Below are 12,583 nucleotides of genomic sequence, written 5' to 3'. Positions count from 1 at the left end.
AATAATAATTAAATTATTGGAGTAGTGTAGAAAGAGAAAGGAAAGTGGGTAAGATAAGAATTCATAGAAGGATGTTTGGACAATGATGAAGAGGGTAGGTTTTCTGCTATAAGAGCCCCTGAGGAAATGCCCCAGTCCCCAGCACATACACACTGTGCTTGGGCAATTCACACTACTTGTCCAGTCACACTGACTTGGACAATTCATCAAAGGTTACTTAATATAACTTGAGTTTCTTGAGAACCAGGAAGCAGGTCTTAATTATTTTCCAGAATTTAATACAGTATCTTACAAATTCCAAACATTCATTATTTGAGTATCTATTAATAATTTGAGTATCCATCAATAATTCTCAAAGTATGGGCTGCAAATCCTTGGGGGACCAAGACCCTTGCAGGAACTCCACAAAGTCAGGATTATTTTCATAATAAATAATAATAACATATTATTTGCTTTTTTTTTCACTCATTATTTCAGGAGCATACAGTGGAATTATCCAGATGCTACATGATATATGATGATGTCATTGCTCTGGCAATGAAATATGTTCTTTTGTATTCTTGTGTTTTTTAGAATTTTTTGAGGTAGTAGGATTAAGATTTAAATATGTATATTTTCAGAGATTAGCTATGTTTGTTCTCAGTACTTCTACCATAATCTTACCTGTTCTATTCAGTTATATCTGCTATAATCTCTACAATCTTCTTATCATGGACTAAATTGTTATTTTAAAATTATGAAGTTTTCATCACACCTATGTACACACAAAAAAGTTGGTATTATTTGTTGTCTCATTTTTCAACAATTTTTTAAATTTGAGAACATTTCTAAATTTTATCTTAAATTGTTGCTTTTAAGAAGTTAATATTTTGTTCTAAAATAGAAGAAAAGATATTTATAGATTTCTTACACTTAAGAATGACTCTTTGGCATAAAAGGGGGAAATTAAATCTACAAACATGGCTGGACTTCCAGTTTTCCCTGTATTTGGGCAGATTCAGTGCCAAATAAGCACCAAACAGGATCTTCAATGTGAATGTTAGGCAGTAAACACATTTCATGTTGAAATACTTTGATTATTGAATAACTTTCTTGAATCTCATGATTTATCCTGGAACAACTGCATTGACATTTGCATGGATGTTGCAAAAGCAAGGATGGATAAAACTGCTTGTAACTTAATATCAATCAAGGCAATGGCAACTAAACTATCTAGTGACATTGTATTTGTCTCTTAAATACTTGCAGAAAAACAAGCCAGCTTCCCTTAAAAATGACCTCAATAAAGCAGCAAAAACAAAACAAAACAAAACAACATTACTTTTTATTACATTTTGATCCATGAGGATACAACTTAAAATTCTCAATGACTTAGTGGTCACACATAAAGCACTTTTATTGTATACTGAAATATGCTTGTAGTCTCCAGGGAAAGGCATTTGTGCAATGTTGTAAGCTGAACTAGTAACTTAAAAAAAATTGTGGCAAAATATACATAACATTTACTATTTTAATTATTTTAAATGCACAATTCAGTGGTAGTAAGTACATTTACAATGTTGGACAACTATCATTACCATCACCAGAACTTTTTCGTCAGCTCACACAGAAACTCTATGCCTATTAAACCACAACTCCCCATTTCTCTTCCCCTCCAGCACCCAGTACCTCTATTCTACCTTCTGTCTCTATGAATTTGCCCATTCTAGATATTTCATATAAGCAAAATCATACAACAGCTGTGATTTTGTGTCTGGCTTTTTTTCATTTGGCATAATGTTTTCAAGGTTCATCCATATTGTAGCAAGTATAGAAATTTCATTCCTTCTTGTGGCTGGATAGCATTCTGTTTTATATACCACACTTTACGCATTGATCTGTTATGCACACTTGGGTTGTTTCTACCTTTTGGTTATTGTGAATAATGCTTGAATAATGAACATTGGTGTACAGATACCTGTTTGAGTTCCTGCTTTCAGTTCTTTGGGGTGTGTACCCAGAAGTATGATTGCTGGATCATATGATGACAGTATGTTTAACTTTATGAGAAGTGAAATGTTTTCCACAGCAGCTGCACCACTTTACTTTCCCACCAGCATTGCACAAGGAATCCAATTTCTTCATATTCTTGTCAACACTTGTTATTTTCCGTTATTGATAATAGCAATCCTAATGGCTGTGAGCTTATCATGGTTTTGATTTATATTTCCCCAGTGACCAATGATGTTAAGCATCTTCTCATGTGCCTACGGGCAATTTGTACATCTTCTTTGGAGAAATGTCTACTCAAGTCCTTTGCCCAGTTTTGAATTGGCATATTTGTCTTTTTGTTATTGAGTTGTAAGTGTTCTTTACATGTTCTGGATAGTAATCACACAAATTTACTTGAAAATATGATTGACAAACTATGGTTATTCAAACTTGATAGTTGGCAGCCATTTTTGATAAATGGACAAAGTAAGCTTTTACTTTCATGGAAAACACCTGGCAGTATTATTTTTTTGCCAATGAAAAAAATTTCAAGCAAAATTTAATATTTTGGAAACTATGTATCAGCCACTGTGAGCTTGACAGTCTTTCCAACACTTAAAGACTTCTCTGGGGAGATCAGTGGTGATATTAACAAATGCAATTTTTTGATATTGTATAATAAAACATGTCAGAAAACTTGGATAACTCAGTGAACCAATATTTTCCAAATAACTGATGCATAATGTTAGCAAATTGTGTATGGGTAAAAAAATCTATTAAAAATCCAAGATAGACTAATGGATTGTAGTTTAACAGTATGAGAAGTTCACTGATATAGCTAAAGATTCCACACTGCAACTAAGCCTCAAGAAATTAATTCTTTCCATTTGTGTCATAACAAAGAAGAATATCTACAATCATCTGAACAGGCAATGAAAATACTCCTTGCTTCTCCAACTAAATATCTGTGTCAAGCTTGAATTTTCTTCAAGTACTTCAACCAAAACAGCATATTGCAGCAAACTTTATGCAAAAGCAGACATGAGAATCCAAATTGTTTTCTATTAAGCCAGACATTAAAGAGATTCTAAAACAATGCTTCTCTTCCCACTAATAGTTTCTTTTGGAAAACAGAGTTATTTTTCATATAAAATACGTTACTTACATTAACATGTAATGGAATTACTTATCGCTTTAAATGAATTAATGGAGGAATTAAAATTTTTTCTCAGTGTTAGTTTTCAGTAACATAAATATATCAGTATATATAACCTACATAATTAAAAATTTTGTGAGATCCTTAATAACTAAAGAGTATAAAACTATCCTGACACCAAAAAGTTTGAAAACTCTGAGAATAATGTATAAATAACTGGTTAGATATTGTTATTAAACTTTTTTTTTAAATTGAGTTTATTCAGGTATAATTTACATGTAATAAAATTTACTCTTTCTAGCTACATTCTGTGATCATACAGAGTCTTTTTGGGTCTTTCTCTGCCATCTGTAGTTGGTTTTTGTTTTGTTTTGTTCTTAATTTGGAGGGGCTGGCGGAGGTTTGTTTGGTTTTTTTTGGGGGGGGGTGGAGGTGCTGGGGATTGAACCTCTACCATTTGAGCTATACCCTCCCCCGCTACATTCTATGAATTTTGGCAAGTGCACAGCCACATAATCACCACAGTCCATCATCCTCAGAAGTATCTTCATATTCTTTTATAGTCCATCCCTCCCCAAGCCAGTCTGGCATCCAGCTGTATTCACTTCTGATAGTTTTGCCTTTTCAGAGTGTCATATAAATGAAATTATACAATACATAGCTTTTTGAGTTTGGGTTCTTTTATTTAACATAATGCTTTTGAAATTTACCCATGTTGTTACACTTATCAGTAATCAAAATTTTAAATTGCTAAGTAGTATTCTATGGTATGTATGGATGTACCACAATTTTTCTATTCACCAGTGAACATTTGAGTTGTTCACATTTTTTTCTAATTTTGAATTAAGCTGTTTTATAAACATCTATATACACATTTCTATGTGAATATGTGTCTTCATTTCTCTCGGGTAAGTACATACAAGTGAGATTCTGAATCTATTAAAGTATGTTTAACTTTATAAGAAATGCCAAACTATTTTCAAAGGAAGTTGAGTCATTTTGCATTCCCATATGCAACATGTGAGAATTCCACATATTCTATATTTTTTCTAGCATTTGGTATTCTGAGTTTCCTCTTTTTACCTCTATTTTATTTTAGCAACTCTAATAGGTGCTAGTAGTTGTTGCTAAACTTTTCAAATATTTATCTTTGGTTTCCCCAAGTAAATTATTAACTGTCTAGTAGAAGGGATTACACACCTATGGAGTTCCCCTGTAACCATCAGAACAGTGTCTATTACATAGAACTAAGAGCAAATTTTACTATTCTATCAACTAAAGTTTAAGCAAACAGGGCTCCTGATGATATGGGGAAAGTATTTGCCTATAAGTCTTGAAGTACCCATTTAAGTCACTCTTTAATCCTCTTTATCAATGTCCTGTAAAAATCAATCTTGCTCCTACATTTTTTTAAAGAGTCAGGAATAGAAAAGCAACTTTTTCCTACATTTTACATTCTTACCACCACTATGGAGATGTCAGTGTCTGTGCAGGTAATACACCAGACATGGATCTTCTCCCTCTAATCCACTGCAGTCATGCATTCTCATGGACTCACCCTCAGCTTTGTCGTCTCTTAGAACTGATTCATAAATTAGTGTATTTTTTAACTCATTTTTACAATTTTTATGACTAACTTTTTTAAACATTCAAATTATTTTAAGTAAATTTAAAGACGTGCAAACATCACCAAAATCAAGTTTTAGAACATTTTCATCACCTAAAAAAGATCCCTTGTGCTGTTTGCAGTCAATCACTGCTCCCAACTCCAGCCCCATGAGCTATATAGAAATATTAAACCTCAATATTCCATTATTTGAACTCAACCTCTATCACTCTAGCTCTCTCACTCCCTTTCTTTCATTAAACCAATTATTAACATCAGGTCCTTGCCCCTCTAGTATTGTTTCCCTCGATCTTAACCCCTTTCTTTTCCCTTCTTTCTCCATGTAGCCACATACTTCCTGGTCTACCACCACAGCCATTCTCTTGCCAATAGCACCTGTACTCTTACCTTTCATGCTTCTATTGTAAAAACTACTATCCTGAGTCTATTCCACTTTAAGGCCTTCCTTGCTCCTGCCTCAATATTTCAGGAGAAAAAACATACAACTTTGCAGAATGGTGCATTAGAATTATTGCCTTTGAAGAAACTTCTTCAAACTGATTAAAGAGCATTTGTGAAAAACCCACAGTTAATGATGTGCTTAATAGTGAAATACTGAAAGCTTTCCCTCTAAGATCAGGAACAAGACAAGGAAGCCTACTAGTGTCACCAGTTATTCAATATTGTATTAGAAGTTCTAACTGGAGCAACTGGGGGTGGGGGGGTGGGGGGAGGCTGGGCATCTAGATTGAAAAGGAAGAAGTAAAACTATTTCTATTTGCAGATGACATGACATTATACATAGAAAATACTAAGAAATACACATATTCACACACACAGACACAATTAGAGCTAATGAGTTTAGAAAAGTTTCAAGACCAATAACAAAATCAATTGTATTTTTATATACTAGCAATGAATGAACTGAAAATAAAATTAAAAATCAATTCAATTTACAATAGAATCAAAAAGGATAAAATGATTCGTAATGAATTTAACAAAAAAAAGTACAAGATGTACACTTAAAACTATAAAATATGGCCAAAAGAAATTAAAGAAAATCTTAAAAATTGTTTATAGATTAGAAGACTTAATATTATGAAGATGATAATACTGTCAAATTGATCTACAGATTCATTGCAACCCCTATCAAAACCCCAACTATATTTTTTACAGAAATTTACCAGTTGATCTTAAAATTTATATAGAAATGCAAGTGACCCAGAAAGTCAAAACAAACTTGAAAAGGAAGAACAAACTTGAAGGACTTATACTTTCCATTTCAAAATTCACTACAAAGCTATAATAATCAAGATAATGTGGTAGTGGCATAGAAGAGACATACAGATCCTGAAATGGAATTAGAAGTCCAGAAAAAAACTCATACACCTATACTCAATTGATTTCTACAAGGATGCCAAGACCATTCAATGGGAGAAAGCATAGCCTGTTCAATAAATTTTGTTTAGATAACTTGATATCCACATGCAAAAGAAGAAATGTGTATCTCTACATCAAACCACATACAAAAATCTACTCAATATAGACCAAAGACTTAAATGCAAGAGCTAGAACTAAAAAACTCTCAGAAGAACACATACATGTAAATTTTCATGACTTTGAAACAGGCAACAGTTTCTTAGAAATAATACCTAAAAAATAGATTTGGATACCATCAAAATTAAAAACTTTTGCATCTTAAGGGATACTCTCAAGAAAGTAAAAAAACAACGCACAGAATGGGAGAAAATATTTGCAGACCATATACCTGATAAGGATCTAGTATCCAGAATATATAAATAAATCTTAGAACAATAATAACACTAATAATACAATTATTAAATAAGCAAAGGATTTGGGTTGTCATTTATTTGAAGAAGATACATAAATTGCCAAGAAGCATATGAAAAGAAGCACAGCATCACCAGCCATCAGGGAAATGCAAATCAAAACCACAGTGATTTATAACTTCACACCTGCTAGGATGACTATGATTTTAAAAATGGAAAACAACACGTGTTGGTGAGGATCTGGAAAAATTGGAACCCTCATACATTGCTTGTAGGAAGATACTGTGGTGCAGCCACGGTGGAAAACAGTTTGGTGTTCTCAAAAGTTAAATATAGAATTACCATATGATCCAGCAATCCTACTCCTAGGTATATGCTCAAGAGAACTGAAAACATATTCACACCAAAATTTGAACATTAATGTTCACAACAGCATTATTCATAATAGCCAAAAAAGTCAAAACGACCTAAATGCCCATCAACTGATGAATGAATACACAGAATTAGTATATCTACACGGCAAAATAATATGCAGCCATCAAAAGGAGCAAAATTCTGATACATGCTACAACATGGATGAAACCTGAAGACATGCTAAATGATGAAGCCAGAAACAAAAGAATGCATATGATTTTATTTGTATGAAATGTTCAAAATGGGCAAATTCATAGAAACATAAAGCAAAGTAGTGATTGTCAGGTGCTAGGGGAAGGGGAAGAATAGGGAGCAATTGCTAATAGGCATGGTGTTTCTTTCTGGAGTGATGAAAATGTTCTAGGATTAGTGCTGTTGGTTGTACAACGTTGTAAATATACTTAAAAATCACTGAATGTTACACTTTCAAATGACGAATTTTATCTCAATTAAAAACACATGTATATTACCTATATAGTACTTCTGCTTCCAGGAAAATAGAGTAGATGTACTTTTACCTAGTCTCTAGGATAATAAGGAAATACTATAAACAACTTTACACACATAGATTTAACAATTTGGATAAAATGAGCAAATTCCTTGAAAAACAGAAATTACTGCAACCCAATACGAAACAGAGAATCTGAATAACCCTATAACTAGTAACGAAATTAAATTCATAATTTACCATCCCCCCCAATTTTCAGGCCCAGATAGTTTCACTTGAGAATTTTATTAAACATTTAAAGAAGAATTCACAACATTGTAAAATGATTATTAATCAATAAAAAATGTTTAAAATAAATAAATAAAGAAGAATTAACACCAATTGTATGCAATCTCTTCCAGAAAATGGAGGAGAAAGGATCATATCCAATTCATTTTATGAAGCTAGTATTATCCTGATAACCAAAACCAAACAAAACCAGTACAAAAAATGAAAATTACAAATATTCATTATAAATATAGATGCAAATATCTTTAATAAAACATTAGCAAATAGAATTCAACAATGGATAAGAATTCTTCATCCTGACCAAGTAGGATTTATTCCAGGAATGCAAGGCTTGTTTAGTATTTGAAAAATCAATCAATGCAATCCACCATATTAGAGGATAAAAACGAAAAATCACACGATCAGATCAGTTGATGTAGAAAAGACCTTTCACAAAGTTCAACACCCATTCATGATCAAAACTTTCAGAAAACAAGGAATAGAGAACTTCCTCAAGTTGATGATATATAGTTACAAAAAACCTACAGCTAACACCATACTTAATGGTGAAAGAATGAATGCTCTTCTTCCAAAACTGGAAGCAAAGCAAAGATGTCGGCTCTCACCACTCTTACTCAACATAGCACTAGAAGTGATGGTGCAGTAAGACAAGCAAGGGAATGATAAGCCGCAGAAATGAGAAAGGAAGAAGTAAATTTATTTCTAGTTGCTGACATGATTTTCTACATAGAAAACTCCAAGGAATATACCAAACACAAAACAAAAAACTTCCCGCGTCCGTGCGGTGCGGCCTCCGCCCGCCCGGCCCGCGCCGAGTCGCAGCCCTGGCGGCAAGGACGAGCAGGAGCGCTGAAGACCGTGCTAGAAGCCCGAGTGTTTCGAGGACTTGCTCCTACAGTTTCTCTCTCTGCAGAATCAGGAAAGAATGAAAAGGGACTGCCACCAAATCCCAAGAAGCAAAGTCCACCAAAAAATGTAGAGGAACCAAAGGAGAGGGGAAAGCCACTAGCCACCCCACCAGCAGCTGAATTGTCTAAAAACTTAACCTCCACCCAGTTCTTCCCGGTCAGTTGTGAACGGAGGCAGGACGGTAGCTAACCCCAACCCCGGTGACAGCCTGATGGTCACAGAGGAAGGGCTTCCGACGTGTTTGTCAAGAAAGACTTTGGTAGAGTTTCCTCAAAAAGTTGTCTCCATCCAGAAAACAAGGTTCTAATTCAGACGCAGTCCCGGGGAGCAGGAGAGGGACAGGTGACTTGTCCTCGTCCTCGTCCAGCTCCTCTGACTCGGAGTCCGATGAGGAGGGTGACAGCCAAGGAGCTGACCATCCAGTGAAATGCAGAGGCAGAAGAGGGTTCCCCAAAGCAGAGGCCCCCCGTTCCCTTGAAAATGGATCCCCCCAAATTGGGGTGTCACTGCAGCCACATGCAGACCTCAGCTCTCCAGAGAGACCCCGCCAGGCAAAGAAGAAAGGGGCTTCCAGGAAGCCTTTAGAGGATAGAAAAGACACCAAACCAAAAACCACAGCACCCACGTCACAAGAGGGTGAAGAGTTTACAAACCAAAGTGGAAAGGAAAAACAATTGCACAGAACAGGTAGAGCAAATGACATCGATAAAGGAAGCCAGAAGGCAGTTGAAGTTAAAAAAGTCTCATCTAACCATACAAAATCCGGATTTTCCACACGACCGGACGGCGACCCAGCGCCCACCCCATAGACAGAAACTAGAACAGGAACACAGCTGCAGGCGACTCCTCCTGGGACTGGAGGACGACGTGGAGAAAATCAAGTACCAGAACCTGACGGGGAGGCGGCTTTTGCCCTGCTCAGAAACGAAAATGTGGGAAAGCCAGTAGCAGACAGACTCTTGAAGACTAAGGAGGAGTTGGAAGATCAGTTACCAATAAAAAATTTGAAGCCAGTTCCTGTTCATAACAGACGCATTGGATGAAAAGACAGCAGGACTGAAGCTTGAGGAAAAGGACGAAATCATGGAAGACTCAGCCACCCCAGTGGAAGGCCTGGACCACACACAGGGGCCTGCACATGCCTCCGCCTCCACAACACCACCTACAAGAATCTCCAGCATCATGACGACAGCACGTACACCTTCTTAGACCTCAACCTGGACCTCTTGAAATTTAGGATGCCTCAGCCCTTTTCAGGACAGGAGTCACCTTGCCACTGAGAGCTCAGTTTAAAGATAAGCCTTCTGTTGTCCTGCATTCTTGTGTGCAAAAATAAAATCCGCTCAGCAGTCAAAAAAAAAAAAAAAAAAAAACACACACACACACACACAAAAACAAACAAACAAAACAAAAAACCCAAAACTTCCTAGAACTAATAAATGAGTTTACTAAGATTGCAGGATACAAGATAAATACAAAAATCTACTATATTTCTATTTGTTATCAATGAACGAGTGCACAACAAAATTTTAGATGCAAATCACTTACACATTGCAAAATAAAAATTAAATACTTAGGTATAAATCTAACAAAATATGTACAACACTTACATGCAGAAAACTACAAAACACTGATGAAAGAAAATGAAGGTCTAAATAAACTGAAAGAGACTGCATTCATGGACTGGAAGATTCAATATAGTTAACATGTCAATTCTCCACAAACAAATGTAGATTTAACTCATCCTTATTAAAATATCATAGAAATTTTATGTAATACAGACAGAACAATATTACTCTAAAATCTACATGAAAAGGCAAAGGAATTAGAATAGCTAAAATAATTCATAGAAAGAAGAAAAAAGTGATAGGAATCAGCCTACCCAATTTCAAGATTTATTATATAACTTCAGTAATCAAGACTATGCAGTATTGGAGGATGTATGGACACATAGAGCAATGGAACATTGGAAAAGCCAGAAATTTACCCACACCAGTAAACTCAACTAAATTTTTACAAAGATGCAAAAACAACAATGGAGAAAGTATAGCCTTTTAAACAATTGGTGCTGAAGCAAATGGACATTCCTAAGGAAGAAAAAAAAAAAGCCTCTACCTAAATGTGACATTTTATACAAGACAAACTCAAATGGATTAATTTTAAAAATGGAAAACTATAAAACCTTCACAAAAAAAACATGGAAGCAAATCTTTTTTTAGTTCTAAGGCTAGACAAAGAGTTCTTAGGCTTGACATCAAAGCACTATACATAACAAGAAAATGATAAATTGGACCTCATCAAAATTTAAAACTTTTGCTTCGCAAAAGACTAAGAGGATAAAAGACAAGTTACAAACTGAGAGAAAATATTTGGAAACCACTATCTGACAAAGGTCTAGTGTCTAGAATATATAAAAAAATCCCAAAGCTCAACAGTAAACAAACAATTCAGTTAGAAAATGAGCAAAAGAAATGAACAGACATTTCACCAGAAAGGATATACAGATGGTAAAGAAGCATATAAAAAAATTCAACATCATTAGCCTACTAAGGAAGTGCATATTAAAACCACAATGATATATCACTACACATGTATCTAAATAGCTAAAATGAAAAATAGTGGCAACACCAAATGCTGGCTAAGATGCAGAGAAACTACATCACTCATATTGCTGTTGGGAATGTAAAATGGTAGACCCACTATGGAAAACAGTTTGGCAGTTTCTTAAAAAACTAAACACGCAATTACCATAGGGCCCGGCAATCGTACTCCCAGGCATTTATTTCAGAGAAATGAAGTCTTATGTTCACAATTCCATAAAGTTGCTATGGAAACTGTACACAGGTTTCCATAGCAACTTCATTCATAACAGACAAAAACTTGAAGAATGTGACACTCAGCAGTTATGTTTCTATTATCCTTAGACCCAGCCCCATCTTCTTTTGTATTTCAAGGACTTATTAAAGTCTGCGTGTTGGTTATCTTGCTAAAAAAAACAAACAAAAAACAAAACTTGAAGCAACCCAGATGTTCTTCGATGGGTAAACATTTAAACAAATTGTGGTACATCCGTATCGAAGCAGTAAAAAAGGAACAAACTATTGACACACACAACAACATGGAAAGATCTCCAGAAAATTATGCTGAGTAGAAAAAAGCCAGTACCGAAAGTTTGTATACTGTATGCCTCCATTTATATAAAAATTTTGAAATGACAAGATTCTAAAAACAGAACAGATTAATGGTTGCCAGGGGTTAAGAGGGGTTGGGGGCGGAGTGAAATGGGTGTGGCTACAAAATGGCAACATGAAGGATCTTTGCAGTGATGGAAATGCTATGTCCTGACTGTATTTGTCAATTTCCTGGTTGTGATACTGTACTACAGTTTTGCAAAGTATTATCCTTAGAGGAAACTGGGTAAAAGATACACACAGGATCTCTAGGTGCTGGTTTTTTTAATGATTCCCTATGAATCTACAATTACCTCAAAATACTAATTTTAATTTAATTTTGAAAAATAGAAAAAAAAAAAGCCTTTACCTCAGATGGGTCAATTGTCCTTCCATATATCCGGCTAGTCTGGATCATCCATTTGGCTCAAACTGCTTCCTCTAGCTCCTCCCTCTCAACAGATACCACCACCACCACCAAACATTTATTGGGCATTTGTTATGTGACAAAGAATGGACTAACTTTATGCGCTAAGAACATTACGCATGTTAGCTCATTTAATCCTCATAACAGATTACTTTGAATTCTTCTTTCCATAGGAAGCAGCAGCCTCAGACACCACTCCCTCTACTTCATCCTCCACCATCCACTCCTTTTTTTCTTCCTTTGGTAATGAAAAGACGAGGCCGTTCCCCAAATTAAGGACAATCCTTTCACTTAAGCACTGGATCCTTTCTTCTCAGGATTGTAACTTGTGTTTTGAACTCCTACATTTCTACTACCTCTATTCTGTCTGAATTTAGGTATGTTCACGAATTCTCTCAATTGAA

General features: G+C 35.1%; 1 protein-coding gene across 1 annotated transcript; it reads left to right on the top strand.

Moving 5' to 3' along the window:
* The first annotated feature begins 8,348 nt into the window (after window positions 1-8,348).
* On the top strand, window positions 8,349-9,900 carry LOC102510141 (nucleolin 2-like). Its single transcript, XM_032479165.1, is given in 4 exon segments — window positions 8,349-8,723; window positions 8,725-8,858; window positions 8,860-9,368; window positions 9,657-9,900. Coding segments are annotated over 4 exon segments (1,224 nt in total). The 3' UTR covers window positions 9,863-9,900.
* Window positions 9,901-12,583: the final 2,683 nt, after the last annotated feature.

This window comes from Camelus ferus, chromosome 5 (assembly GCF_009834535.1).
Source record: "Camelus ferus isolate YT-003-E chromosome 5, BCGSAC_Cfer_1.0, whole genome shotgun sequence".
In the NCBI taxonomy this organism is placed as follows: Eukaryota; Metazoa; Chordata; class Mammalia; order Artiodactyla; family Camelidae; genus Camelus; species Camelus ferus.
This window is presented reverse-complemented; position numbering and strand designations above follow the sequence as displayed.